Genomic DNA, 27,413 nt, shown 5'->3' on the forward strand with positions numbered 1-27,413 from the left:
GTATTATCTTCTCTCTAGATGGATTACATGAATATGTTTGAGAATGTAAATAATAGTGCTGACAATCCAATCACCAGCATTGTGGCTCTTTTGTCTGCTGCTGAAGCCATTGGAAGATTTAAAGAAGACTTTATCAATTCACAAGAGAACAAGACCATCCTGTTTGCATTTTTCCAAGGGGTAAGTGGTGACATGCAGTGTTTTATCCATTTTCAATTTTTTGTTGTTTCATCATCATCATCATCATTTAACATCTGTTTTCCATACTGGCATGGGTTGGCACGGGTGCTTTTTATGTGGCACCAGCACCCACAAGCTCACAAGGTTAGGATCACTTAGCTAAAGAAGGATGCTGGAGACATCCCTGTATGAAAAGACAACCATAATTTTACTTAACCTGATGTATCTTCTCAAGCACAGCGAATTGCCAGAAGTCTTGGTCTCTTGTCATCCTCTCTGTGAGGCCCACCATCTGAAGATCTTTTCTCACTACGTTTACATACCAGCCATTTGTAATCCTGGATTACAAATGGCTGGTATGTAATTGTATATTAGTATTTTTGTATTTGTTTTTGTATAGTGTGTGTAAAAAACATCCTGATGAGGGGAGTGTCAGTTTTGATAATATGAAATATATCATATTACTTGGCACGTGTCTGAAACAGCCCGTAGATGGAACTCTAAATTCTTAAATTTTGGTGTTATTTTTCGGAGGTTTTTTTTACTACGTCCTTTTAATGTTTCATCATCCCAAATTTTTAATTGTACCAATATTTTATAACTTTTAAAATGTAAATTCACTATGTTTTATGTATAACACTGACTTATGTCTTTTTATATATATTTTCATATCTTTATATCTGGAATTGATACATCCATTTTGTAAATGTGGAAGAATATATGAATATATGTATCTATTTGATCTTCAAGTGTGGATCTTAATTATGTTCCTCTTGTTTCCGCTTGCATTGCTTCCATTCAAATTAAGAAGTAAAAAGCACTATCCGTTCGTGGCCGTTGCCAGCCTCACCTGGCCCCGTGCCGGTGGCACATAAAAAGCATCATCCGTCTGTGGCCGTTTGCCAGCTCCGTCTGGCACCTGTGCGGGTGGCACATAAAAAGCACCCACTACACTCACGGAGTGGTTGGCATTAGGAAGGGCATCCAGCCGTAGAAACACTGCCAGATCAGACTGGGCCTGATGCAGCCTTCTGGTTTCACAGACCCCAGTTGAATCGTCCAACCCATGCTAGCATGGAAAGCGGACGCTAAATGATGATGATGATGATGATGATATATATATTTGAAAAAAATGAATAGAAAAGGCTTTTCTGATAATTTTTTCACTTTAATGACTAGATGTTTATAAAATAATAAAACTTTTTGTGACTATTTTGAAGGGGATGATGTTAAAACTTAGGTAAATAAATTAATTTTTTTATTAAACATAACTAGTCTGAGAACTTTTTGATATCACTTTGTATAGAATAACTTTTTCCATTAATTATAAGTTTTTATATTAATTATAATTAATTATCCAACTTACCTACCCATGGGGAAAATGTGTGGATGAATTATTTTTGTTGCTTTTTAATTATTTAGATGATTCTTTTATTTTAATTAGGAAGCTTTTGACTATATTGGATCAAGCCGCATGGTCTATGATATGGAAGTAGGCAGTTTCCCAACGTCATTTCGCAAAACTGGTGGCTTAAGTTATTCTCGGGCTTTGCAAAAGATTGGTTTGAATCATCTGTCTCACTTTTTGGAAGTGAACCAGCTAGGCTACAGAGAAAATGAGGCAGAGAATGTCTGGCTACACACAGACCCAATGAGCTACAATTCAAATATTTCCACTGAGGTAAGATAGCTTTTTTCTTTCTTTTTTCCTTCATATTGTAACTTAAGTCTTTGATCGATGAAATTATATTCTTGTTATTAATTTCTTAGACTGGAATAAGACAACATATTTTAGGGCAGAGGCTCCCAAAATAGGTGGTACTGCACTCTCCTCGGAGCAGCAAAAAGAGGGTGGCACATTGAAAAATGTGGGGCAATAATGGGGTGGCTGAAAGGGGGCAATGGGTGTAAAAACAACAAAGTAATGGATTAATTAAAGTTTTATTTGTGAAATATAGTTGTTTTGAATTTGCTTCAGAAAGTGGTCTATATTTGTGGTGAGGAGTGGCAGGGGGGTGCTAGGAATGTGGCTTAGGTGCTAAGGGGGTAGCAGAACAAAACAGTTTGGGAACCACTGTTTTAGAGGAGTATAGTTTATTTATATTGACCCATAATATAACTCATATTTATTTGACCCCAAAAGAAAAGACAGTCAACCCCTGCAGGATTTGGATTAAACACACTGTAATATTTCATTCAGTATCTACAGATTTGGCCATCCACTACCCTTTTTCTTAATATTATCAAATCAAAATTTACCATTTATTCCCTGTTGGTCATAGAACATGACAGTTATGGGGTTATCTTTTTGTTTCCTATCTTTTAGCTTTGGTTGCACTGTTTCTTATTGGTTTTCAGGTACTCCTTTTCTACATATATCCTGGATTGCACCACATGCCTGTATCTCCTCCTCCTACCAGCCATGCTGCTATACTTGCCCCTCTTTTCCACACTAACTACTTTGCCTAAACCCTAGGGTATCAACTCTGTGGCATTCCCTTCCTACCCACATTTTCCCTCTTAGACTGACTAAAATATGTTCAAGTTGAACATCCCATTCTCTTTTCTAACTGAATGAAAAGAAACAAAAAAAATGTACATGCACTAGTATAGGTTTCAAATTTTAGCACAAGGCCAGCAATTTTGGGGAAGGGATAAATCAATTACATCGACCCAAGTGCTCAACTGGTACTTATTTTACGAACCTTGAAAGCAAAGTCAACCTTGGTAGAATTTGAACTCAGAACTAGAGGACAGATGAAATATTGTTAAGCATTTTGCCTAGCATGCTTACAATTTTGCCAGCTCACCACCTTTACATGCACTAGTATTAATGTACATTTACATACATCAAATTGCTATACCTTTGGATTTATATGCTCTCAAATATCCACTGTATGATACTTTATTTGTATGTATGTAATGAAAATGCACTTACACATGTACACACTATAATCTCTGTTTCTATTTCAGATTGACGGTCTGGTGAAAAAGATAAAAAAAATTGGAGAACAGCTGAATGTTACCGTAATGGAACCAAATACTTCTCGTCCTTTGCCTCCGTCTTCTGCTCAACGCTTCCTGCGGGAAACTGCGCTACCAACTGTTATGCTCACTAACCACGAAAAAGAGTTCACAAATATGTAAGTCTTCCTTGAAAGATATACAAGTCTGTGCAATGTCACAATTTGTTTTATAGTCTTATGTCTTCATACCTTCTTTTGTTATTTTTCTGGTTTTGGTCTTTGGACTTCAGCCATGCTGGGGCATAGTTTTCAAGAGTCTTAAACAATTATATTAGCCTGAGTATTATTGATTTTAAAGGGACAGTGGATAAAGTCCAGCGGGACATCTTTAACAATTTTTTTTTTACCTCACATTTGTTATTGTATTGAGTTGTATGAGGACAGTTGCAAAAAGAAGTGCTGACCACTTAAAATTGAGGGATGTTGCAGAAGTGAGAAACCCAAAAAGACATGGAATGAAGTATTGAAGTCTTCACTACTTCACTGGCCACTAACAATAAAGGATTATGTCATCTCTTGACTGCCTTGAATTGAAACTAACATCAAACTGGACAATCACACACACAAAAGTGGAAAGAGCTACAGAAATTTATTTCTGGGAGCCAGTTGAAGGACAACCTAGGCAACCTTAGCTTTCAGAAGATTTTTCAAGGTGGAGGTTTACACCAATCCACTAAGCAGCCATGCTCATGGTGCTCCACTACCCATTATCTGTTTCGATCATTAGACTGTGGCCATGCTGGAGCACCACCTTGAAGAACTTTGTAGTTGAATGAATCAACCCCAAAAATACTTTTATTTTTAAAGGCTAGTACTTATTTGATCAGTTTTACTTTGCCAAGTCACCAAGTTACAAACCAACACCTGTTGTCAAACTGTAGTGGAGAGGACACACACACGAGATACTGTTTCTTTCAGTTTCTGTCAACCAAATCCACTCACAAGGCTTTGGTTAGTCCAAGGCTATAGTAGAGGAGACTTGCCCAAGATGCTACATAGTGGGACTGAACCTAGAACCATGTGGTTGGGAAACAAGCTTCTTACCACACAGCCATGCTTGTGCTTATGCCAGCAAAATAGGGACTGTCTATAACAAATACTCCAACAGCTGAATCACTTACACAGCACAGACACAGAAGTGCCCCAATAGGTGAAACCCCTATCAATACAAACATTCTGAGCTCAAATTCCACTGAGGCTAACTTTGCTTTTCATCCTTTCAGGGTCATTAAAAGTACCAGTTGAACACTGGTCAATGTGATCAACTTACCCCTCTCCCAAAACTGCTGGCCTTGTGCTAAAATTTGAAACCGTTGTTGTTGTTGTTGCTGACAGAATTGTTAACATACTGGACAAAATGCTTTGTAGCATTTCTTCCAGCTTTATGTACTGAGTTTAAATTCTGCCAGGGTTGACTTAGCCTTTTATCCTTTTGAGGTGGGGGTCAATGTAATCAACTATGCCTCTACCCACAAATTTTCAGGCCTTCTGTTTATAGTTGAAAGGATTATTTCTATGCTGGATCTGTCTAATCAGCCAATAACAGATACATAATATCCAATGAACCATGATGAAGACCAAAATCACTGGTTTTCATCAATTACTGATAGACAAACATATATATGAATAAATGTTGAAAGTGTTATTCACTATATACATCATCATCAACATTTAATATCCATTTTCCATGCTGGCATGGGTTGGATGGCTTTACAAGAACTGGTAAAGCCAGGGGCCACACCAGGTTCCATAGTCTGTTTTGGCTTGGTTTCTACAACTTGATGCCTTTCCTAATGTCAACCATTCCACAGAGTGTACTGGGTGCTTTTTATGTGGCACCAGCACCAGTGCTTTCTGGATCACAATTCTGTTGTGATGGGTAGTTCTTCTTCAAGTACAACAATATGCCACATATCTCAGTCCTCAGTCATCTGCATAAGGTTCAGCATTTTGAGTAATGTAATGTATTAAGAGTGATTTGAGTCTACCCCTCCTGTCAAATTTGAAGCTTTGTGCTAATGTTAGAAATCAACATCATTATTTTTCAGTAATCTTATTTGTGCTGCACGTTTTCATTGCACTACTGTGCTGTCATGGCTTTGGTTTAGTTTTTTTCTGTTTTATTGAAAATATTTGAAGTAATATGTGTACAATACCTAGAGTAGTGCTATTTTCTGTTGTTTATATTTATGTCCTGGGAGTTTTAGTTATGTTCTGCATGTTTTTTTAATCAATTCAATGACACCTATTATTATAGGGATTGTTTCTGTTGTCAAAATCCCTACTTTTTGGTTATCCCTATTTTTAGATGTATCTCTTTATCTTCTTACTTGTTTCAATCATTAGACTGCGACCATGTTGGGGCACTGCCTTGAAGAATTTTTAGTTGAATGAATTGACTCCAATACTTAATGCTTGTTAAGCTTGGTACTTATTCTATTGGTCCCTTTTGCCAAACCTCTAAGTGATGGAGATGTAAACACACCAAAACCAGTCGTTAAGTGGTAGTTGGGGAGAAACACACACACACACACACACATATATATGTATGATGGGCTTCTTTCAGTTTCCATCTACCAGATCTGCCCACAAGGCTTTGGTCGGCCCGAGGCTATAGCAGAAGACACTTGCCAAAGGTGCCACACTCTAGGATTGAACCCAGAGCCATGTGGTTGGGAAGCAAGCTTTTTACCTCATAGCCACACCTGTGCCTATTATTTATATTTGATTTATATCTTTGGGCGATACATTTTCATCTGTTGGAACTGCTGTTTTAATTCAGAGGCTTTTCTTTTCCTGTCCTTGATGACAATGCCTGATAGATTAGACTTGATCCTTCTATTTCTTTGGATTGGTCACTTGATATTTTTCTGAGCTTTTTTCTAGTGTATGTTTATGTTACCACTCTTTCTTGTTGGTGCATCACAACTGGCATAATTTCCTGTGCCAGGTGATGAGAGGCTAAAATGTGATAAAGCAACAGAAACAGGTGTGTTGTTGTAGAGGAAATACATGCTTACCCAGTCAAAGAGAGAGAGTGAGTGAAGGATCAAGAATGGAAGAGAGAGTGGAAGAGAGCGAGAGGATGAGAGTGCAAAAGATGTGTTATACAAAGGGTGATGAGGATTGTCAGTATGTTCTTTCAATAATCAAACCATTCCACTTTTGCTAGTCTCCAAGCACCCTTTTTCACTCAACTTGAAAACATCAACAATTCACTTTTGCATCTTTGCTTTACCTGGAATATTAGATGAAACAGAAGACTCAGTCTTCACCATCATAACATTTTTATTTTATTTTATTTTTTGTTTTCTATTTTCAGATATTACAACAGTATGTTTGATCTTGGAGAACTAATTGGTGTGGATTATATTCCGGGTGGTGATGTAGAGAACCTTACACTTTCAAAACAAGTCCTCCTCTTGACTAACATATCTACAGTTTTGGCACAGACACTCTTTGAATTAGGTACTGGTCAAAAGGGATCTCATATAAAAGCAAACAGTTCTATAGTAAGTTATTTGAAATATCACAATTTTTTGAAGTGGTTTTTTTCTTTTTTAAGTGGGTGGTAGGTACATAGACATTTTATGAGTGAGTAACCTGGGTTTATCAAAGTTTGGCTTGTCATGCAAGCAGGACTAAAGTGGATTGATTGATTGACTTTTACTGATCAGGGACCTTTGGTTAATGAGTAAATGTACTCACATTGATCTCATTGTATCAGATCTACAAGAGGGTGCTGAAAAGTTACTGGCTTTAAGAGTATTGCAAAAGGCCTGGTTGGAAGCCCAATCTTCCCAGTTCCTTTACAGGGCTTAGAAAAACTGAAGGACTGCTGCAATAAGAGTGTGAGTCTGGGAGGGGAATATATTGAATAAAATCATAATTAACTGATCTTTTATTTCCTTTTACCCAGAGCCAGGAATATCCCAGCACCTCCTTGTACATTATCTTGGAAAGATATTCAGGGGTAACTTGTATTATCTGAGCTCCCACATTAGGATATTTGAGTTAAATGTTTCAAGGTAATGAAATGGTTATAATATATCCGGTGGTTTTGTTTAGATTGGTGACTTCTCAATGACATCTGTTTTCAGCTAGGTGAACTGGGCTTTTGGGAGCTGGATATCATTTGTGAGAGAATATTGCAGCACTAGTGATTGAGTATGAATTTAATCTCCTTACTGCCAGTTGGGTAACACCCTGTTGATGCAACCATCACATTCTTTTACATCTCACTCTGTCACATTAGAAATAATAGCCAAATTCACTGTTGAATTGCACTTTACTATCTTAAAAAAAGTTCACATTGAATGATAATGTAGTCCTAGATATTCTGTCTGAATAAAGAACTGGATGACTATAATAGAAAGGCTTATTACTGGATGGTCTCAATGAGAATGTCTCTGATCATAAGTCTACTTGATCAGGTTGACATGGTACTAAACAACATTTCATTTGCAGTAATAAGGTAAAAGAGAGAAAATAAGAAGTTATTGACATCTAAAGGATAAAACAGTTTTTGACAGTATGATGTATTATCCGAAGGATAATAGTTGCTATTTCTAGCAGATCAATTGACTCTCTTATTAACTTGCAAATCTTAATTCTTTTCTGATTTGGTAGATGCAATGTACTTTGCCTAAAAAGGACTGAACCCAGATGTAATAGCAGGATTGCTCCTTATATCCAAGGGGCCAGTAGTGTTAAACCTACATTATTTTAATGTTATATATATATCTTTGTCAATGGAAGATGAGTTATATAATTTCAATGTCCTTTGTTTGTGACAGGTTGCTGAATTATTGTATTGTTACATCCGGAACAGTAGCTGCTCTATATTCCACTCAGTCATAACAAGTGATTATGTCAAAAGTTTTGGTAAGTATCTTGTAAAATTTGTATTTCTTTATTCTCTCCTCCCTACTCTCTGCTGTAAGACCATCTCCCCAAAACACTAGTCCTTACTTCAAAAGCACAACATTAGATCCTCCTCCTCATCATCTTCCCTACTTCCTATGCCACCCTCCCACTTTCCTTCCATCCCCTCCCCTCTTCCTCATTGACATCATCATCATCATAATATGTATTTTATGTCCATATTACCATGCTAATATGAGTTGGATGGGTTTTCTCCAGTTCAGTGTTTTGCTACATGTTGCATCTCCTTGTTATCTCTTCCATGAAATTTAGCAACCCGAGGTCAGTTTTCACCATTTCTTTCCTCATCTGTTCTGCAAGAGGGTTTCTTTCCGCTTGGATTTCTTGATCCTTCTTCACCCGGCTGTCACCCTTAGTGCACATCTCATGTCTGTTCTCTATCAGCACTGATACAGAACAGTTTCCGATCTGCTTCTTGCTGATCCAGACAATCATTGGTTTATCATTTCTAGTAATTAGCCTTGTGGTAAAAAGCTTGCTTCCCAACTACATGGTTTCAAGTTCAGTCCTACTGCCTGGCACCTTGGGCAAGTGTTTTTTTTTCTGCCAAAACACTGGGCCAACCAGAAACTGAAAGAAGTCTGTTGTATTTATATGTGTATGTGTGTTATTGTTTCCTTGACTGTGTGCGATAGATGTAAAACAAGTGTGACCATCATGCTAGGAGTGTCCTTTGTTTATAATCTTCTATGAAAATATGTTTGGTCAAAGGGAAATATTTCCCTAATTGGAAACAGGTTCATGACAGGATGGGCATCCTGCCATAGAAAGCTTGCCTCAACAAGTTCCATATGACTGATGCAAGAATGGAACAGTGAACGTTAAAATGATGATGATGATGATGTCCCCTGAAAATTTGTTTATGGGTGATTATAAAGTGCTGGCCAAATTGATGAGGTTTTTTTAACACAGTCTTCCAACTAAAAAGTCAGTTATTCATATCCTATTATTGTTACCTTATGCCTGACAACAGCAACATCATGTAGAGAGATATAATTCACTGCTGTAATAAAAAAATATTGCATAAGTGATGAGTGTTATTGATTAGCTCTAGATCACACTCTGATTGAATATACCTACAATTAAATGCAGTCCTTCCATGACCATCTTATCACTTATTTTCAAATATAATGCATCTAGAATTAACCTATTAGCATTCCGATCACTCTGTTGTTTTGAATTAATCATGCGTTATCTTGTAGCTTTGAGATTTCAATGATATGAGTGTTTATTTTTAGAATGACATTGTAGGACAGGTGTGAGAAGCCAGATCTGGCCAGTTTGAACAGAAAACAAATTGAATATTTGGGCTGGGTACAGCCGATATAAATACTAAAGGGTTAAATCATCCAATGTGTCCTTTTTTTAAAGATCATAGTATGTGCTTTGATGGGGATTTTTATGCTGCTTCCTTCAAGGCAAATGACTATGTTAGCTTGTCTTGTAGAAGGTAAAGGGAGATCATTGCAGTGTATTCTCACTTCAATTATTACAACATAGCTAATGGTCTTAGGAGATCAGTTTCGAATTCTACAAACTAACTGTAATTAAAATAGAAAAATAAAATGAAGGAAATTATTAAACAGGAATAAAAGTAATTTTCTTAGCAGGTAAGAAGACAGGATTCAACTACCAGCTGGGAAGGGAATGTGCTCAATACCCAGATAAAAGAGTAGGAAGGAATTTCATTCTATCTATGCAATGTAAATTGTGCACAAAAGGTAGAGTAACAGACAAGCCAACAAAGAATATAATAGGTGCACATGAGTAGTTATGGTAAGAACACCTTTGTATCCTAAAGGTTCCTTAAAAGTACATGGCAGCTTCTATTACCTATGTAGCCTAATCAGAAGTGGAGATGAGCATTCTGAAAGCAAGTAGCTAGAATAATGGTTTATGAAACATTTTTTTTCAAATAGTTGATATGCTTCAATACAGGCTTAGCTTTGGGAAAATATTATCTTGTTTGGGAATAGGTGGCAACAGAATAAGAATTTAGCCATAGAAAATCTACCTCAACAAATTTTGTCTAACCCATGGAAGCAAGAAGTGGATGTAAAATGATGATGATAGTCCAAGGAAAATGGAAATTTTTTTATATATACATAGGTGCAGGTATGGCTGTGTGGTAAGAAGCTTTCTTCCCAACCTCATGTTTTGGAGTTCAGTACCACTGCTTGACACCTTGGGCAAGTGTCTTCTACTATAGCCTTGGGTTGACCAAAACCTTGTGAGTGGATTTGATAGATGGAAACTGAAAGAAATCCCTTGTATATATGTATCTATATGTGTGTGTCTGTTTGACAACCAGTGCTGGTATGTTTACCTCCTTGTAACTTAGTGGTTTGGCAAAAGAGAGTGATAGAATAAGTACCAGGCTCTTTTTTGAAAAAAAACATAAGTACTGGGGTTAATACATTTAACTAAAAATTCTTCAAGGCAGTTCCTCAGTATGGCTGCAGTCTAATGATTGAAACATATAACATAAAAGATTGGTTGTTGCTGAGAGCCAAGTTCTGTGATCAACAACATTCTATTCTTGCCCATCCTTACTTTCTTTTCTTTTTTTTTTTGTCTGATATAGTTTAATCTAATACATTATCTAATGTGCTTCCACTTTTAATAAGATGGTAGAATATAATTTGAGAGGCATTTGGCTGCTATTTCTACCAGATAGAGAATCTGTGTAGAGATTTGTTGGCATAGGTTAGATAGGAAATATGGACAACTAGAAGACTTATTTATTTTTCAAGGTATTTTTATGTTACTGATCTTCACAGGACATATTTGCTTAGCTACAGGATCATCATTATCATCATCTGTTTTCCATGCTGGCATGAATTCGACGTTTTGACAGGAGCTAGCCAACTGGGGAGCTGTCCAGACTCCTAATTGTCTATTGTGGCATGGTTTATATGGCTGGATGCCCTTCCTAACACCAATCACTCTACAGAGTATGCTGGGTGCTTTTTTCATGCCACTGGTATATGTGCATTTATGCAGCACTGGCATGACTGCATTTTTATGTGGTACCAGCACCTGTAAAGTACAAGCTTGTATGTATGGATGCCAGTGATTTTACTTGGCTTGACATGTCTTCTCAAGTATAGCAAATTGCCACAACTTCCGATCCCTTGAAAATATCACTGTTTTGCTGAAATTGTGTTGGTATGAAGACATTCGGGAACACACACACACACAATTTATTTCTTATTTCTTTACTGCCCACAAGGGGCTACACACAGGGGATAAACAAGGACAGACAAATGGATTAAGTCGATTATATCGACTCCAGTGGGTAACTGGTACTTATTTAATCAGTCTCGAAAGGATGAAAGGCAAAGTTGACCTTGGTGGAATTTGAACTCAGAACGTAGCGGCAGACGAAATACCGCTAAGTATTTCGCCCAGCGTGCCAACGTTTCTGCCAGCTCGCCGCCTTACACACACACACAATTTATTTCTGTCTACCAGATTTTGCTCTTGAGACATTGCTAAGACTGAGACTATAGTAGAATGCAATAATTGTTCATGGTGCCATATAGTAAAATTGAGCCCAAGGTCACATGCTTACGAAGCAAACTTTGTAACCACACAGCAATATCTGTGCCTATTGCATTACAAAAAATTGTAGTTTTTAAATACAAACTGTAAAAAGGCATATATTCTTCTCTGCAATAGAATTTCAAGTGGTTTTATATAATCCACTCTCTTCTAGGCACAAGCCTTGAAGTTTTGGGGGAGATGGCTAGTTGATTACATTGACCCCAACTGATTCTTACCTTATTAACTCTGAAAGGATGCTAGGCAAAACAAGCAGCTGAGGAATTTGAACTCAGAATATAAAGCTAGGAGAAATGCCACTAAACATTTTTGTCTGGCATGCTAATGATGCTGCCAGTTTATCACCTACATGGTTTTATGTAATGCAATATACAGAGCTCTCGTAAAGCAACATCCTTGGGTGTTTGAGTTATCTATCTTCCAGCAAGTGTTATGCTGAAAGTCGTCCTCCTCTTCATCATCGTTATTGACATTCATCATTGACAAGACCAAAGAAGTTCAAAATTACGTGATCTGGTGGTCTTGCTGCCGGAGATGGTGGAAATTTATCTCCCTGCTAGCGATATAAACAAGAGTACATTTTGCACCAAAAGCCAATAAGAAAGTTTCTCTCATGGTATCTACTACAGCATAGTTTGTTCTAACAGAACATCCGCATTAAAGTGGAAGTGGGGCTAAATATTAACTGTCGGTATTAATACTGCTTTTGTTGCTAATATATACTGAACAAAGTCTCTCTACTTGCCAAGCTCTTAATTATCTGCCCTTGGACATAACTTTATCCTCCCCACTTTTCCTTCTTGTGTTTCCCATGAACAGCTTACAGCAATGGCTCTCAATAGGGTCCATATGATCGTTGGAGTTCATGCTAGCAAAATAGTAAATTGGGGATCTACAGTAGTATTTTAAGGGTCTATGAAAAGTTTTGATTTAAATGTATGTATTGCAAGAAACAGCTGGGTCTCTAACATTTTACATTGTTCAATCTATACAAGTGAATGTATGGATAACATAATGGGAATCTTGAAAGAAATATCTATAAAATTAGCTTTTAAACATCCACCAGAATAACATAGTAAACAAAGGGGTCCATAGGTAAAAAATGTTTGGGAACCACTGGTTTCATCACCATCATCATCATTTAACATCTGTTTTCTATACTGGCATGGGTTGGACGGTTTGGCTGGGGACTGGCAGGCCAGGAGGCTGCACCAGGCTCCAATCTGATCTGGTAATGTTTGTACAGCTAGATGCCCTTCCTAACACCAACCACTGCGAGAGTGTAGTGGGTGCTTTTTATGTGCCATTAGCATGGGTGCCAGTCAGGCAGCACTGGCATCAGCCACGTTTGGACAGTGTTTGTACAGCTAGATGCCCTTCCTAATACCAACCACTGCGAGAGTGTAGTGGGCGCTTTTTATGTGCCATTAGCATGGGTGCCAGTCAAGCAGCACTGGCATCAGCCATGTTTAGATAGTGTTTCTACAGCTAGATGCCCTTCCTAACACCAACCACTCCGAGAGTGTTGTGGGTGCTTTTTACATGCTACCGGCACAGGGGCCAGTCGGGCTGGGGGTGTGTGGACTAACACGAATGGTGCTTATTGCGTGTCACTGGCATGAGAGCCAGTCAGGTGGCACTGGCATTGGCCACAACTGCAATTTCCATTTGTAATTTTGATTTTACTTGACTCAATAGGTCTCCTCAAGCATGGTGTGTCACCAGTCTAATGCTTAGGGTGTAGGACTTATGATCATAAAGTTGTGGTTCTCATTCCTGGACAGGTAGTACATTGTATCTTTGAGCAAAGTTCATTATTTCATATCGTCCCAGTCTAATCATCTGAAATGGAATAACATCCGGATTCTAGTGCAGCTCTCTCTTCCACCAGTTTTAAAATTCTGGATGTCTGCTGAGTTAAAAGGGTGGTAGGGTGTGAGGGCAAGAGGGTATCAGTGTCTGATTGCAAATACATCTTGTTATCTTTTATCTTGTTTTACTCATTAGACAGTGGCCATGCTGGGGCATTGCCTTGAGGAATTTTAGCTGAACTTACCAACCAACCCCCCATCACTTATTTCTTTTATTTTTTTAAGCTCAGTACTTATTCTATCAATCTCTTTTGCTGAACTACTATGTTATGGGGACATAAGCACACTAACACCAGTTGTCAAGCAGTGGTGAGACATATACATATGCATGGCAGGCTCCTTTCAGTTTCCATCTACCAAATCCATTCACAAAGCTTTGGTTGGCCCAAAGTTATAGTAGAAGACACTTGCCCAATGTGCATGCAGTGAGACTGAACCTGGAACCATGTGGTTGGAAAGCAAACTTCTTCCCACACAGCCATGCCTAAGCACCTAAAATAATTAGTGAAAACTTGGCACATGCCACCAAATTAACCTCCTTGTTAGTGATAGCTGGCTTTTTTATTATTATTCATTTACTAGTTTCAGTCACTGGGACAGTGGCCATGCTGGTGCACTGATACTAATTTCAGTTGCTTTCTAATTTGTGGGGGAAAAAAAAAACAAAAACAAAATTAAATTTTATTGATCTATGTAAATGGATAAAGCTTTTCACACCCATGCCTCAGCTATCAATTATAATTTCATGGAGAAAATTAATATAGGTTTTGAAGAAATTAAGAATTTTTGATGTATCACATTGTTCTGATCAAAAATATTACTATTTGCTCTTCTTTTTTTTTTTAATTTGTGTTTTGTTTCTTTCTTTATTTTTTCTTATGTTGGGTCGAACAGAGAAGTTCCCAGAAATGAATTTATACACTGGTGTCAGGGGCAACACCAGTCCACTTACATTGATTACAGAAAAGTTACTTGCCTATTTCCTAGGAGACAAGCTCAATGTTACAGACAGGAAATCATGTACAAAACAGTCCAATGGGGTAAGTTTTAGTGTAAATATATATATGGTTCAAATGCACCCCCCCCCCAGATAGTTGAAGGTACACAACAAGCAAGGTGTATTAGTTTGATGCTTGGGAAAAATGGAAAAGTCTTTGATGTTTCAAGCCTATGCTCTTCAACAGAAAAGGACGAGGAAAAAAAAATGGAGAAAGAGAAAAAAAGACTAAAAAAAAATGTCAAGTTTAATGGTTCCATATATATAAATTACACTGTGAAACAAAATTTTTATTTTTTTCATCTATGGTTAATAAGTGTTATTTCCTATTTGCTTCTATCTTCAAATCAAATGACTACCATTCCCTTCAAACTTTGCTTTTGTGATCAGGACATCAATTTTTGAAACTGACCTATTTTCCATTACATTTCAGACAAATTCAGCACTAAGTTGCTAAAGCAGAAATATCATTACAGCAAATATTCTGCTCAATATCAGAGATTTGCTTGTCAGTTGCTTGACATTAACCACTTGAGCATGTCCTTTAGTGGCTGACAGTGGCTGACATGAGCAGGAGTAGTGGGTGGGGGGTAGCATAGCCAAGTGCTGAGAGGGATTCTTTGGGATTTGAATAAATGTAACAAAAGCAAAGTTTGAAGGAAATATTAGCAATTTGTCATACTTTATAGGGAAATAACAGTTGCTACCCAAGAACAAAAATTGTGTTACATAATGTTGTCATATAGGTATTTACAGCCAAATTCTATTCTGACCAACCTTCTGTAAGTCAGTAAGAACATAACTTATAAGATCTAAGCAGATTTGACTTTATTCTTATTTTGGTGTCAGTGTGGTGCTATTTGATATTCCTTATGAATATGTACTGTACTTTGTCAGAATTCTATTTTATCTTTTTTATACATTATTGTATATAGTTAATATCTTGCAATGTTTTTCTCTGATTTTCAGTGTATGAATTTTTTAAAGTGACTGAACAGTCCAATTCTTGTTTGAAAATTTTCTTTGTAGTCATTTTGTATTCATTTCTTCAGTCTTGAAAATACTTGAAGCCTTAGCATGAATTGTTAGTAGATTTAGTGGCACCCATTATTTGTTTCAATCTGTTCTGCCGTCTAGAATTTCAACGATCTCTCCATTTTGTGGATAGATCTTTATTGCTTCTTTGTCTTTATCATCAACCAAACTTTTTGCTGCAACATACTCAGACATCTCAAAGACATCATTGTTTTTGAAAAATTTATTTTGAGAAACAAAATATTGTTGTTTGATACATTCAGATATTTAATCTAGTTTTAAGTAAGTATGCTTTGTGCATAATATATTAACAAATTTGAATTACCAGGTAGTGTCTACATAAATAGAATGGTATATTGAAGGCTGTCTACTTATTTTTGAGATATCTGTGTACATTATTTCATTACTCTTAGCAATAATAGAAATTGTTGAATGCTATAACTGCAGATCGTATGCAATAACATTTACATTTTTTTTATCTTCATGTTGGTTAATTATTTTCATTTCAACTTTTAAATCTATTTCCTCTGTTTCTTACTTGATGTGTAGCTAGATGGAAAAATCTTGCATTTTCATAATGTCTTTCAGGTGTGGTCAGTCCATAGAAGCTAAGTGAGACACTTGCTATATGACTCAGATCAGATCAGATCAGATATCGTGGGGCATGCACTGAAGTATAATTGATGCTAAGAGATACTATGCTGCTGCTGCTCAGAGATACTGACTCTTGTACAGCATACAGGAATGTATAGATTATTTATTGTAGAGATAATCATACTGTGGGTGGTGATGAGTCACAGAGTATCTGTATATATAACATGGGAAACAAAAATATTTTACAGCCAATATTAACCCTTTCATGATGGGCATATTTTTTATTAACATGTGGCTATGTGGTAAGAAGTTTGCTTCCTAACTACATGGTTCTGAATTCAGACCCACTGTGTGGCTCCTTGGACAAGTGTTGTCTACTATCACCTTGGGCTGACCAAAGCCTTGTGAGTAGATTTGGTAGATGGAAACTGAAAGAAGCCTGGCATATATACACACAAGTGTGTGTGTGTGTCTTTGTTTGTTCCCCACACCACTTGGCAACCGGTGTTGGTGTGTTTGTGTCCCTGAAACTTAGCAGTTTAGCAAAAGAGACTTATAGAATAAGTATTGGGCTTTAAAAAAAATGTACTGGGGTTGATTCATTCGACTAAAAAGGTGGTGCCCCATGCCCCAGCATGGCCACAGTCTCATGACTGAAACAAAAGATAATCAAGAATTTAGAAGAATTTTATAAATTAACCTTTTCACTATTAAGACAGTTTTTGGAACATAGCTAAGCATAAGCTTCTTACAAGAAAAATATGATGGAAAGTTTTAATTTATGGATGAACATTTTAAAACAATTAGTTACATATCATAGAATTAGAGACTGTCTCAGGTAAAAGTTCAATGACAAATCTAAATTACTCTGAGTTGATTTGCTGTGAGAAGTGACAAATCTAATGTTTCAATTACTTGATCATTTTCAGAGAGAGGAAGAGAGAATGTAGAGACGTTAATACCTGAGTTGCAAAATTATGAATGAGAAATGAAAGGAGTAGATACATGTAGGAAGGGAGAGGGAGAAACGCATCATGTGAGTAGTGTGGGAGCTGCATAATGTAGGAGAAAATTAAAGCATGAGGATTTGGTGGTCAACGATTGTAGCAGATCAGTTGAGATAGCGGATGTCAGGTGAAGAGAGTTAAGAGATAATTGGGGAAGCAGGGCAAAGTGAAGTAATGAACAAAAATTATACACACACACACACACACACACACACAAACAAAATAAGATAGCTAACATGCAAACAAACTGGGTGAGGAGGGGGAAAGTGGAGTGTGCTAGTAGCAAACACTGAAGAACTGAGATATGAAGGAAGTTAAGAGAATTATGAACTATAATCCTTTAGCATTCAGATTACATGAGCAAATGTAATGCTTATTTATTCACATTGTTTTGAAGCAATCAGGCAACATCTTCTGGCTCTGAGATTTTGATGGTGTGATAATTTATTTTTAGAATGACATTGTGGGGTAGGTGTGAGAGGCCAGACCTGGCCAGTTTGAACATAAAACAGGTAGGATAAAACAATATGGCTGGATATGGCTGGTTTAAATGTTAAAGGGTTAAGCAGTTGTTAGACTTATAAAGGAGAAGTATGTCTAGAAAAGTGTAGTAGATGATGGAGAGGTTGGAAGGAGGAGAAAGAAAGAGTTGAGAGATAATGAAAGTAGAAAGGTAAACAAGTACATTAATTGCAAGAGCTACATGCATGCCAGTATATAGTATAGTAATGGGGAAGCCCATAGGACTTACTGAATGGCATGCCTATGAGAGATTATGTTGAATTTTTCTAGTAGTGCTGCCTACCCGATCAGCCATGTCCCATGTACCCTGCTTCTTAAAAAAGGTATAGTGTGTACAGTTGCATGTGCAATGAATGTACAAACTGTAGTCAGTAAATGTGGATGTAAAGCCATATACACACATAGATACAAGACAGTGCAAACAAATATAGGCCAAAGATAATAAAAATAGGGTAAGCAAGTATAGGTGCAAGTGTGGCTGTATGGTAGGAAGCTTGGTTCCCAAGTATATAGTTCTAGGTTCAGTCCTACTGCATGGCACCTTGGGCAAGTGTCTTCTACTATCGTTGCAGGCCAATGAAAGCCTTGTGAGTGTATTTGGTAGACAGAAACTAAAAACCTGTTGTATGTGTGTGTGTCTTTGTCTGTGTTTGTTCCCCACCACTGCTTGACAACTGGTGTTGGTGTGTTTATGTCCCCCGTAACTTTGCAGTTTGGCAAAAGATATCGATAAAATAAGTACCAAACTTAACAAAAAAGGAAGTACTAGGGTCAAGTCATTCAACTAAAAATTCTTTCAGGCAATGGCCCAGTATGGTCACAATCTAGTGACTGAAACAAATAAATTGTAAAAAGTACACTTATCTACAAGAACTGCATGTATACAACGGTCAACTTAAGAGTTCATAGGATGATCAAAATAGTCTCATGGAATGTGACAAAATGAGGTTTATTTTTCGACATAGTCCCCTTTGTGGTCCACACACCTCTTTGGTGTTGCAGTGCTTGGATCCCATTGGTCAAAAAACTTTATGTTGGTAGAAAAAGTTAATACCGGCAAATATGATGTCATCATCACTGCAATACTCGTTCCCAGTCAAATGGGGTTTTTTTATGTTGGGGAACAGATTTTAGTCAGATAGGATCAAATCAGGAGAATAAAGAGGGCGATCAACCAGTTCGAAGCAGCCATTGAAAGCAAGGGCTTGTGTCCAGATGAAACAAGACCCGTTTTGTCAGTTTTCCTAGGCATTTGATCTTGATGGCCTTTTGTAACTGTCTCAGTAAGTTGACATAGTTCTCTCCATTGATGGTGTAGCCTTTTTTTGAAGATATTCAATAAACATGGTGTCTCTTGCACCCCAAAAAACAGAGGCCATCACCTTCCCTGCAGTTGAAACAACCTCAGTCATCTTTGGAGCAGATGAGGAGAGGTGTTTTCACTGCATGGATTGTCTCTTTGTCTCTGGCGCAAAGTGATGAAGCCAACACTCATCCTGGCTTAGGAAATGTTCTTGGAAACCAGCTAAATCTGCCTCAAACAATGTCAGATTTTCCCTTGATCAGGTGTAAGAAGAATATGATACCCAGAAACCTTTGTCATGCCAAGTTCATTGTGCAGAATATTCTCAACTCTCATGAGATATGCTAATAACATTACCTATTTGATTTATTGTCAATCACCTGTCATCCATTACCATGTGGTGAACATGATCAATGTTTTCCTCAGTGGTGGCAGTTGCAGGTCATCCAGATATTGGATCATCTTGAAAATTCTATCTCCCCTCCTAAATTCAGCTGCTCACTTTTGCACTGTTGATAAAGCTGGAGCATCATCCTCTAATGTAGCAATGATGTCAGCATGAATGTCCTTGGAAGCTAAACCCTTTTTCTGGGATACTTGATAATGCTATGATGCCAAATTTTGTCCATTTTCAAGAGAATTTGCTACAAGTTAGTTTTGAAGTCTTCTTTGAACCAGTTGTCAGTTTACCTAGAAAGAAACAATGCAGTTATTAATAAGAAGAGTTGAAATTAAGGCATGCAAGATTTCATAGATCTAGCATCACTCCTTTGTAATTAGCCTATGAACTTTGCAGCCCACCCTCGTACTTTACATGGTGTGTTGTGTATATGAATATCCTATGCACAAACTACACACAATATATATATGACGCAGTTGCTAGATGTCTCCCCATCCCTTAAAACTCTCACTTGTTACCAAGCAAAGTAATATTTTCCCATGACAAAACATGAATGACACCACTTGTATGACAATGAAACTTATTTACAAATACCATGCTTAGGTCCAGTCTAGTACACACACACACACACACACAAGACTGGCTTCTTTCAGTTTCTGTGTAATAAAACTATTCACAATAGCTTTGGTTGGCCTGGAGCTATAGTTGAAGACGTTTACCTAAAGTTCATTGCAATAGGCTTGAACCTCAAACTATGTGATTGGGAAATAGACTTTTTAACCATATGGGTTCGTGGCTGTTTGCCAGCTCTGTCTGGCCCCCGTGCCGGTGATACGTAAAAGCACCATCCGTTCGTGGCCGTTTGCCAACCCTGTCTGGCCCCCGTGTCGGTGGCATGTAAAAGCACCATCCGTTTCGTGTCCGTTGCCAGCCTTGCCTAGCCCCCGCGCCGGTGACACGTAAAAGCACCATCCGTTTCGTGGCCATTTGCCAGCTCTGTCTGGCCCCCGTGTTGGTGGCACGTAAAAGCACCATCCGTTCGTGTCCGTTGCCAGCTCTGTCTGGCCCCTGTGCCGGTGACACGTAAAAGCACCATCCGTTTCGTGGCCGTTTGCCAGCTCTGTCTGGCCCCCGTGTTGGTGGCACGTAAAAGCACCATCCGTTGTGTCCGTTGCCAGCCTCGCCTGGCCCCCGTGCCGGTGACACGTAAAAGCACCATCCGTTCGTGGCAGTTTGCCAGCTCTGTCTGCACCTGTGCGGGTGGCACGTAAAAAGCACCCACTACACTCACGGAGTGGTTGCCGTTAGGAAGGGCATCCAGCCGTAGAAACACTGCCAGATCTGACTGGGCCTGATGAAGCCTTCCAGCTTCACAGACCCCAGTTGAACCGTCCAACCCATGCTAGCATGGAGAACGGACGCTAAATGATGATGATGATGATGATGATGGGCCATAAATCAATAGAAATGGTTTATGAGGATAGGGACAAAATCAAAAGTCAAAGCATGCATTGAGGCCCTCTGGGTTAGAAGAACCCATGTTAAAAGTAATGCATTGCTCCTTGTATTTGTGGGTTTCATTAGAACCAGAATGTTGGAGAATACCATAGACTGAGAAGTAATCAAAAGAGTAGCTGGACAAGTTAAAGTTTGGGTTTGTGGATTTCCTGGGGATTGTTATGAACATCTAGGAAGTACCCACAATATCTATCTCCCAATTAGTAATCTGTTTCATCCATAGTAGTCAATCAGTTTCACACTAAATTTAGTATAGTTTTATAGAAGATATAGTGACAAGCAAAGTCATTAGGTCAGCAACACACAGAAGTGCCTAGTTGAGTGTGCCTAGAAAGTTGCATGGATTTTTATTCTTTTTAGTGGATGAGAGTGGAGGCTCAGGAAAGACAAGCTGTTGCTGGGTCAGATGTCATGAAAGAGAGGTGAAACTGAAAGCAGAAGTTGTGAACAAGAATGTGCCAAAGCAGTCATGGAATAAAGATGATGATGAGAGGGAAGGCATTCTTGACTGTATGAGTGAGGGTGATGAATTTAGCTCAGTGGAGAGTAGTATCAAATGTATTTGGGAAAACCACATGAGACACAAAAATTAAGTATTTACTTCAATTTTACAACAAAATCAGAATCTTTGCTGCATAGGTTGTGGCAAAGTAAAGTGGAGGTTGGGGGTGAGAATCCCAAAGTTAATAGTAGACCAATGTAGAAAGGTGGAGGTTGTCAGCAGAGGCAGAGATGTTTAGGAAGTTAATGAGAATATTAGAGATGAATTCCATTGCTGGGTAGAAATTGTTAAGGGATTATATAAAGTATGAATTTCTTTCTAGTGATTGAGATGGCATCAATGCATTCATCTTTGTAATAGCCATATAATTCAAGAATTAGTCCTGTAAATTGGATAAAAATTTGGGCTGTGATGTGGTCAACAATTAAGTTGGCATAATTAAGACTTGTTGGTTGAAATCATCAGAGAAGGAGATGTAATATAGAGCCTGAATTCAGCAAAGTGAAAGAGTGTTGAAATGCTTGGGTTCAAGTGGGATGTGATGGACAAAAAAATATTCTGAAAGCTGAATAATGACATACAAAGTGAAAAGAGCTTAGATGATCTAGAAGGGTAGAAAAAGATTTGGAGAGGTGAAGGACATAGTTGATGTCCTTGATCTAAGATAGAAGAGAAGCAATGAAGGGGAACATAAGTTGTTTAAGATTGCCAGAGATTAGTTTGGTAGTGGAGATACAAGTGGAATTGCTAAGAATATTGTTGTGGAGGAAGTAGATGGTGAAAATGTGAAATCTTCTGAGGGTGAAGTCGATGGTAGGAGAAGATGAGCTGATGTATGAGAGTAGAGACTAGCTTTTTGTTTATACCATCGCTAGAATATTTTGGGTAGAACCAGTAGTTGCTAAGTTGATTCAGGGTTCCTTAGATCAGTGTGCCAAAGCACTGCCTTTTGTCACTATACTTCACATATCTGTGCTGATGCAGTCTTTGTTCTTGCTCACTACATCTGATTCCTCTCATACCTAGTCTACCTATTAGCTCATTTATGCTCTATCGTTCATGCATACTAACATTACACAGCCAGCAGAACATGCTTACTTCATTTCTTTCCAACATGCACATATTGTCTGTGTTTTAATGCCCACATCTCACTCCATCTAGCATCATATTTTGTCCACAAACTACATACAAGCTACACTTCAATACTCGAAGAGAGAGAATCCTCTTGTTGCCAACAGAATAGCTTTTTGAACTCTTTCCACCTTATCCTTACTCTGGCTGCTAGGCTTTCAGTGCACCCTCCTCCACCACTCATTAAGTTGTTCAAAAGCTTTTAACTGCTTCTAATAGAGCCTTCCAAAGCATTAGCCAAAAAAAATCTTCCAAGGAATCTAGTTCACTATTGCATAGGCTAGTAACTATTCATGCAATGTCTTTATTCACCATTGATCTACTCATGATCCCAGTACTACTCCTCTTGTGAACTCATAGTACACATTGTATACACTATACTGAGTTTCTGTCAGCTCCTTTTCTGCACATTATCACCCCTTCCCCACTTACGGCAATAAGAGTCTTGTCTTCTGCTGACTAAATCTTTCGTCTTCACCAAGTTTACTCTAAGGTTTTGCTTCTGTGTCTGGAATTTCTTGTCTAAGTCATTCACAGACTCTACTTTAAGGACTTGGTTATCAGCTTTTAGGAATTCACCAACCTATAACAGAGGAGCTTAAGACTAACTATTTAAGACAGTGCCAAGAACTTAAATAGTTTGGTGGTCAGCTAACTGCATGCTAAATTCCTCACTGTCGATTTTGACTTTGCTGATTGCATTCCTGTACATGTTTTGTACTGCTTTCACAAGCATTTAGTTTTCTTAAAGATAACAGATTGTGATATCATGCTAAAAACTTTCTCCAAATCAGCAAATGCTTAGTTCAGATGGTTATTCTTAGCTAAAAAGTTTTCTCTTGCTATTGTCTTACTGTGAAAAGAGCATTACAGTTTCACACAAATCCAAACTGTATCTTAAGTTGATTCTCTTCCTAATTAATTGTGTTAATATTCTTTCCATTACTTCCATAACCTGGTTCATCAGTTTGATGCCTCTCCTTTGCCCTTTCAGCAGTTGACAATTATACTGTTATGCCAGTCAGTCATTGGGTATGGTTGATTATATGAGTGACTAGCTGGAGCCCTTCTTTGCCGGATATGTCAGTATTTCAGCAACATTACCTGATGAATCTCCCGATTTTTCCATCTTCATATTTTGAATGACCATTTTGACCATATAACTGGTCATTTCAATAGCTGGTTGCCTTGATGTAGTTCTCTCTTTGCATACATTTTCCACATTCAGCAACCTCTCATAATAATATTTTCAAGCCGCTTCCTCCACATCATTAGTGAGGATAAGTATGCCACTGTCATTTTCACTGTACTTTTCACCTACTATGTCTTTATTCACACCAATATACTTTGCTTCCCTTTGAGCTATGTACATTTATTGCCTGGCTTCTCAGTTACCTCGTGATATAATTCTTTGCTGCCCCTTTCTCTTCTCTTTCTGTTCCTGTCTATTAGCTTTTATTGCTCTGTCAACAGTGCTATTCAAGTACTATGTTACCTTATAATTGGTTACTATCTTGCTTCACAACAAAACTGGTCTGTAGATTTTTGCAGGTTGCATCTTAGAACCTCCCACTTGTCCTCTATGACATAGGTTTATTTCTCCACCAAATTTTCATTATAAATGATGCTTAAAAAAACCCACTTAACATGTATTTAACAGAAAGATGTTTCAGTTTCCACACCTTCTTTCTTCAGAATGTCTTTTGTCTCTCAGTGTGACTCGCATTTATTTTGAAGTTACTCATCAGTAACCTATTGTTTGATGGTACATTCTTCACTGGAGATGAACTCTATAACCATCTGCTTATCTAGCTTGTATGTTCATCTGATTGGAAGGCAATCGAGTAGCTTGTTGGTTTCTTGAAATTTATGTTGCACATAATTCATTTGCGTCAGTGAACTCCAGAAGCTTTGATCTCTCTGCACTTTAGCACTGTAACCCTAACCACCATATACATTATAATTTTACTCAATATATGCCCATTGAAAGGCAGTGAGCTGGCAGAAACATTAGCACGCCGGGTGAAATGCTTAGCAGTATTTCATCTGTCTTTACGTTCTGAGTTCAAATTCCGTCGAGGTCAGCTTTGCCTTTCATCCTTTTGGGATCAATAAATTAAGTACCAGTTGCATACTGGGGTTGATCTAATCAACTTGCCCCCTCCTGCCAAAATTTTGGGCCTTGTGACTACAGTAGAAAAGAATATATGTCCCTTGAAGTCACTAGCCAAGAAAATAATGTTGCTTTATTATTGAGGTTGTTTGAAACATTGTCTCATAAAAACAGTCTTTTTCTTTATCAGACCAGTTCCAATTGTGGTGCATGAGCTACAAGTTGTCTAAGCTCAATTATTCTGATGCATATTTTCAATACTTCAATAATGTTATCTGTTCATTTCTCTGCCAACAGTAAGTGTACACCACTTAACCAAAATTATTATCCAGCTGGAAGAATTTGGACTAGTGTTCTTTGTTTGTGAAGAATCTGGCTGAAGTTTCTTTTGATTTCACTTCTTGAGTGCTACACACACCTATTCTCAACAGATCTACCTTTTAATATGCTTTTCATTGAGTTTCTCGTGTTGGATGGGTTTGTCATTAAGGTCTATTTTCCACACCTTAAAGGAAGTGTGCAATCAATTAATGATGTTGAGGCACTGTCAGACATGGTAAATGTTTACACTTAGCCATCTCACTACTATGCACAGCACCAGCATGGTACATGCTTGTCTTGTGTACTGAGATACATGAGAGTAATAACAAATGGAACCTTAAGTACTTAATTTGGTCAAGTGAAATTGATATTGCCAACTGCCAACAGTTTCCTTGTGTGAATGGAATGACTTGCATTTCTTCAGAGAGCTATGTTGAAATATGGCAGTCTGAAGAATTGCAAGTCTTCCACATGTTGATTTTAGCTGACTAAATTCAACATATTTCTGGTCTAATTAACCATGCAACTTTTGTTATGCAACATCAACTTAGTTATCTTGTGTCCCCTTGCATCTATAATCATTCTACATTAAAGAGTCAGACATGTATTTTTTTTCTTTTTGTGGCTGATACCCTAATAAAAAAGGTTTATTTTGTCATTTCAATCTTGTAACCAATTGCTGAAGCTGATATTGTTGATTGCCAATTTAAATTATTTTTGAGATATTTAACAGAATCTTATGATATTGAAATCTGTTTCTTCTTGTGTATTTACAAAACCTTGTTGTTGTTTTTCTTTATACAGATTGTGAAAGCTAATTGGATGCAGGGTAGAGATCGTCAAGGCCTGTGTGTAATCGCTCCCACGTACCTCACTGATGCCATATCTCCAGCTTTTATCATAGATGGTAATATCTCTTTCATAAATCATTGATCTCTCTATGTATAGGGTTAATTGTTATCATGTTACTGTTGCTGTCTTGCTCTATTTTTCATTCTCTAACTGTCAATATTTATCTCTCTTATGCATTCACTCAGTCACATACACATTCGTCACCCACATATTCTTGCTCTTCTTTCCTCTTTGTTTCTCTTGCTTCATCCTTTTCTTTCTCTTCTGTATCTCTCTTTTTCTTTCTTCAATTCTCTTCTGTCTTTGTGACCATTGGTTAGAATGCTTATGGTATTTTTCAGGTTTCTTTGCTCTGGGTTCAACTTACACAGTTCCTTCTGGGTTGATAAAAAAGCATCACTTCAAAATAGCTAATTGGCAAAAATGTTAAACTTTTGGATAAGATGCCTTGCTTTAGCTGTTCTGGCTGTTTGCATTTCTGAGTTCAAATTCCACCTCCTATCACCAGTCCCCTTGTAGCAAGAAACAGGTCATCAAAACCTGGGTAATTGTGATAGGACTCCAATGTGGTTAAAACAACAGCTCAGTTGCATTGATATGAAAACAAGTATACCCTTAAGTTGAACAGGAAAAAAAATTGTACAGGATTTGTGATGATGGCAGCAGTGACAGTAGTGCAGTTGCTACTGTTTCTGATTTTGGCACTAGACCAGCTATTTTGATGGGAGGAGGGATAGTTAATATTCTTGTTTCCAGTACATGACTGGTTTATTTTATTGACTCCAGTAGGATGAAAAGCAAAATTGTTTGTAGCAGAATTAGCACTCGAAATATAAAGAACCTGAAAAAATATTTCTTATACCATAAGACCAATAATTTTGAGGGGAGGGAATTACTTGGTATCATTGACCCCAGTACTTATTGGCACATTATTTTATCAACTTCAAAAGATAGAAGGCAAAATCGACTTCTTTGAAATTTGAACTAAGAATGTAAAGAATTGGAACAAACACCAGAAAACATTTTTTTGCAACACTAACAGTTCTGCCAGTCCACCTACTTGTAATCATCATCATCATCATCATTTATTTTGTATGCTGGCATGAGTTGGATGGTTTGACAGGGCTGGGAAGCTAGAGGGATGCACCAGGCCCCAGTTGTCTGTTTTGGTATGGTATCTACAGCTGGATGCCCTTCCTAACACTAACCACTTTACAGTGTATTGGATGCCTTTTACATGGCACTGGCATGATAGTTTCTTTTACGTGGTGCCAGCATGGGTGCTTTCTATGTCTCTGGTATGGATATTTTATTATATGCCACTGGCATCGGTGCTCTTTTATGTGGTGCTGGCACAGGTGCTCTGCACTTGGTGTCAGCACAAGTGCTTGATTTGACTTACTTTGACATGTCTTCTCAAGCACAGCAAACTGCCAGGAGTTTCAGTCCCTTGTCATCTCCAAATGTTTTTAAAGTAGGTACAAGGCCATAAAAAGGCAAAGATGACCTCTGCAGGATTTGAACTCAGAACAA

The 27,413-nt window shown here is 37.8% G+C and overlaps 1 protein-coding gene across 2 annotated transcripts in view; it reads left to right on the plus strand.

Moving 5' to 3' along the window:
• LOC115221304 (nicastrin) overlaps positions 1 to 27,413 on the plus strand; it is a 70,276-nt gene that overhangs the window by 23,611 nt on the left and 19,252 nt on the right. For both annotated transcript variants that reach the window (XM_029791463.2, XM_029791464.2), the window contains exons 7-13: positions 19 to 180; positions 1,625 to 1,861; positions 3,154 to 3,323; positions 6,529 to 6,718; positions 8,003 to 8,090; positions 14,480 to 14,625; positions 25,833 to 25,935. In XM_029791463.2, the coding sequence (XP_029647323.1) occupies positions 19 to 180; positions 1,625 to 1,861; positions 3,154 to 3,323; positions 6,529 to 6,718; positions 8,003 to 8,090; positions 14,480 to 14,625; positions 25,833 to 25,935 (1,096 nt within the window). The remainder of the gene's footprint in view (positions 1 to 18; positions 181 to 1,624; positions 1,862 to 3,153; positions 3,324 to 6,528; positions 6,719 to 8,002; positions 8,091 to 14,479; positions 14,626 to 25,832; positions 25,936 to 27,413) is intronic.

The sequence above is a fragment of the Octopus sinensis genome, linkage group LG18, assembly GCF_006345805.1.
Source record: "Octopus sinensis linkage group LG18, ASM634580v1, whole genome shotgun sequence".
NCBI classification, from domain to species: Eukaryota; Metazoa; Mollusca; class Cephalopoda; order Octopoda; family Octopodidae; genus Octopus; species Octopus sinensis.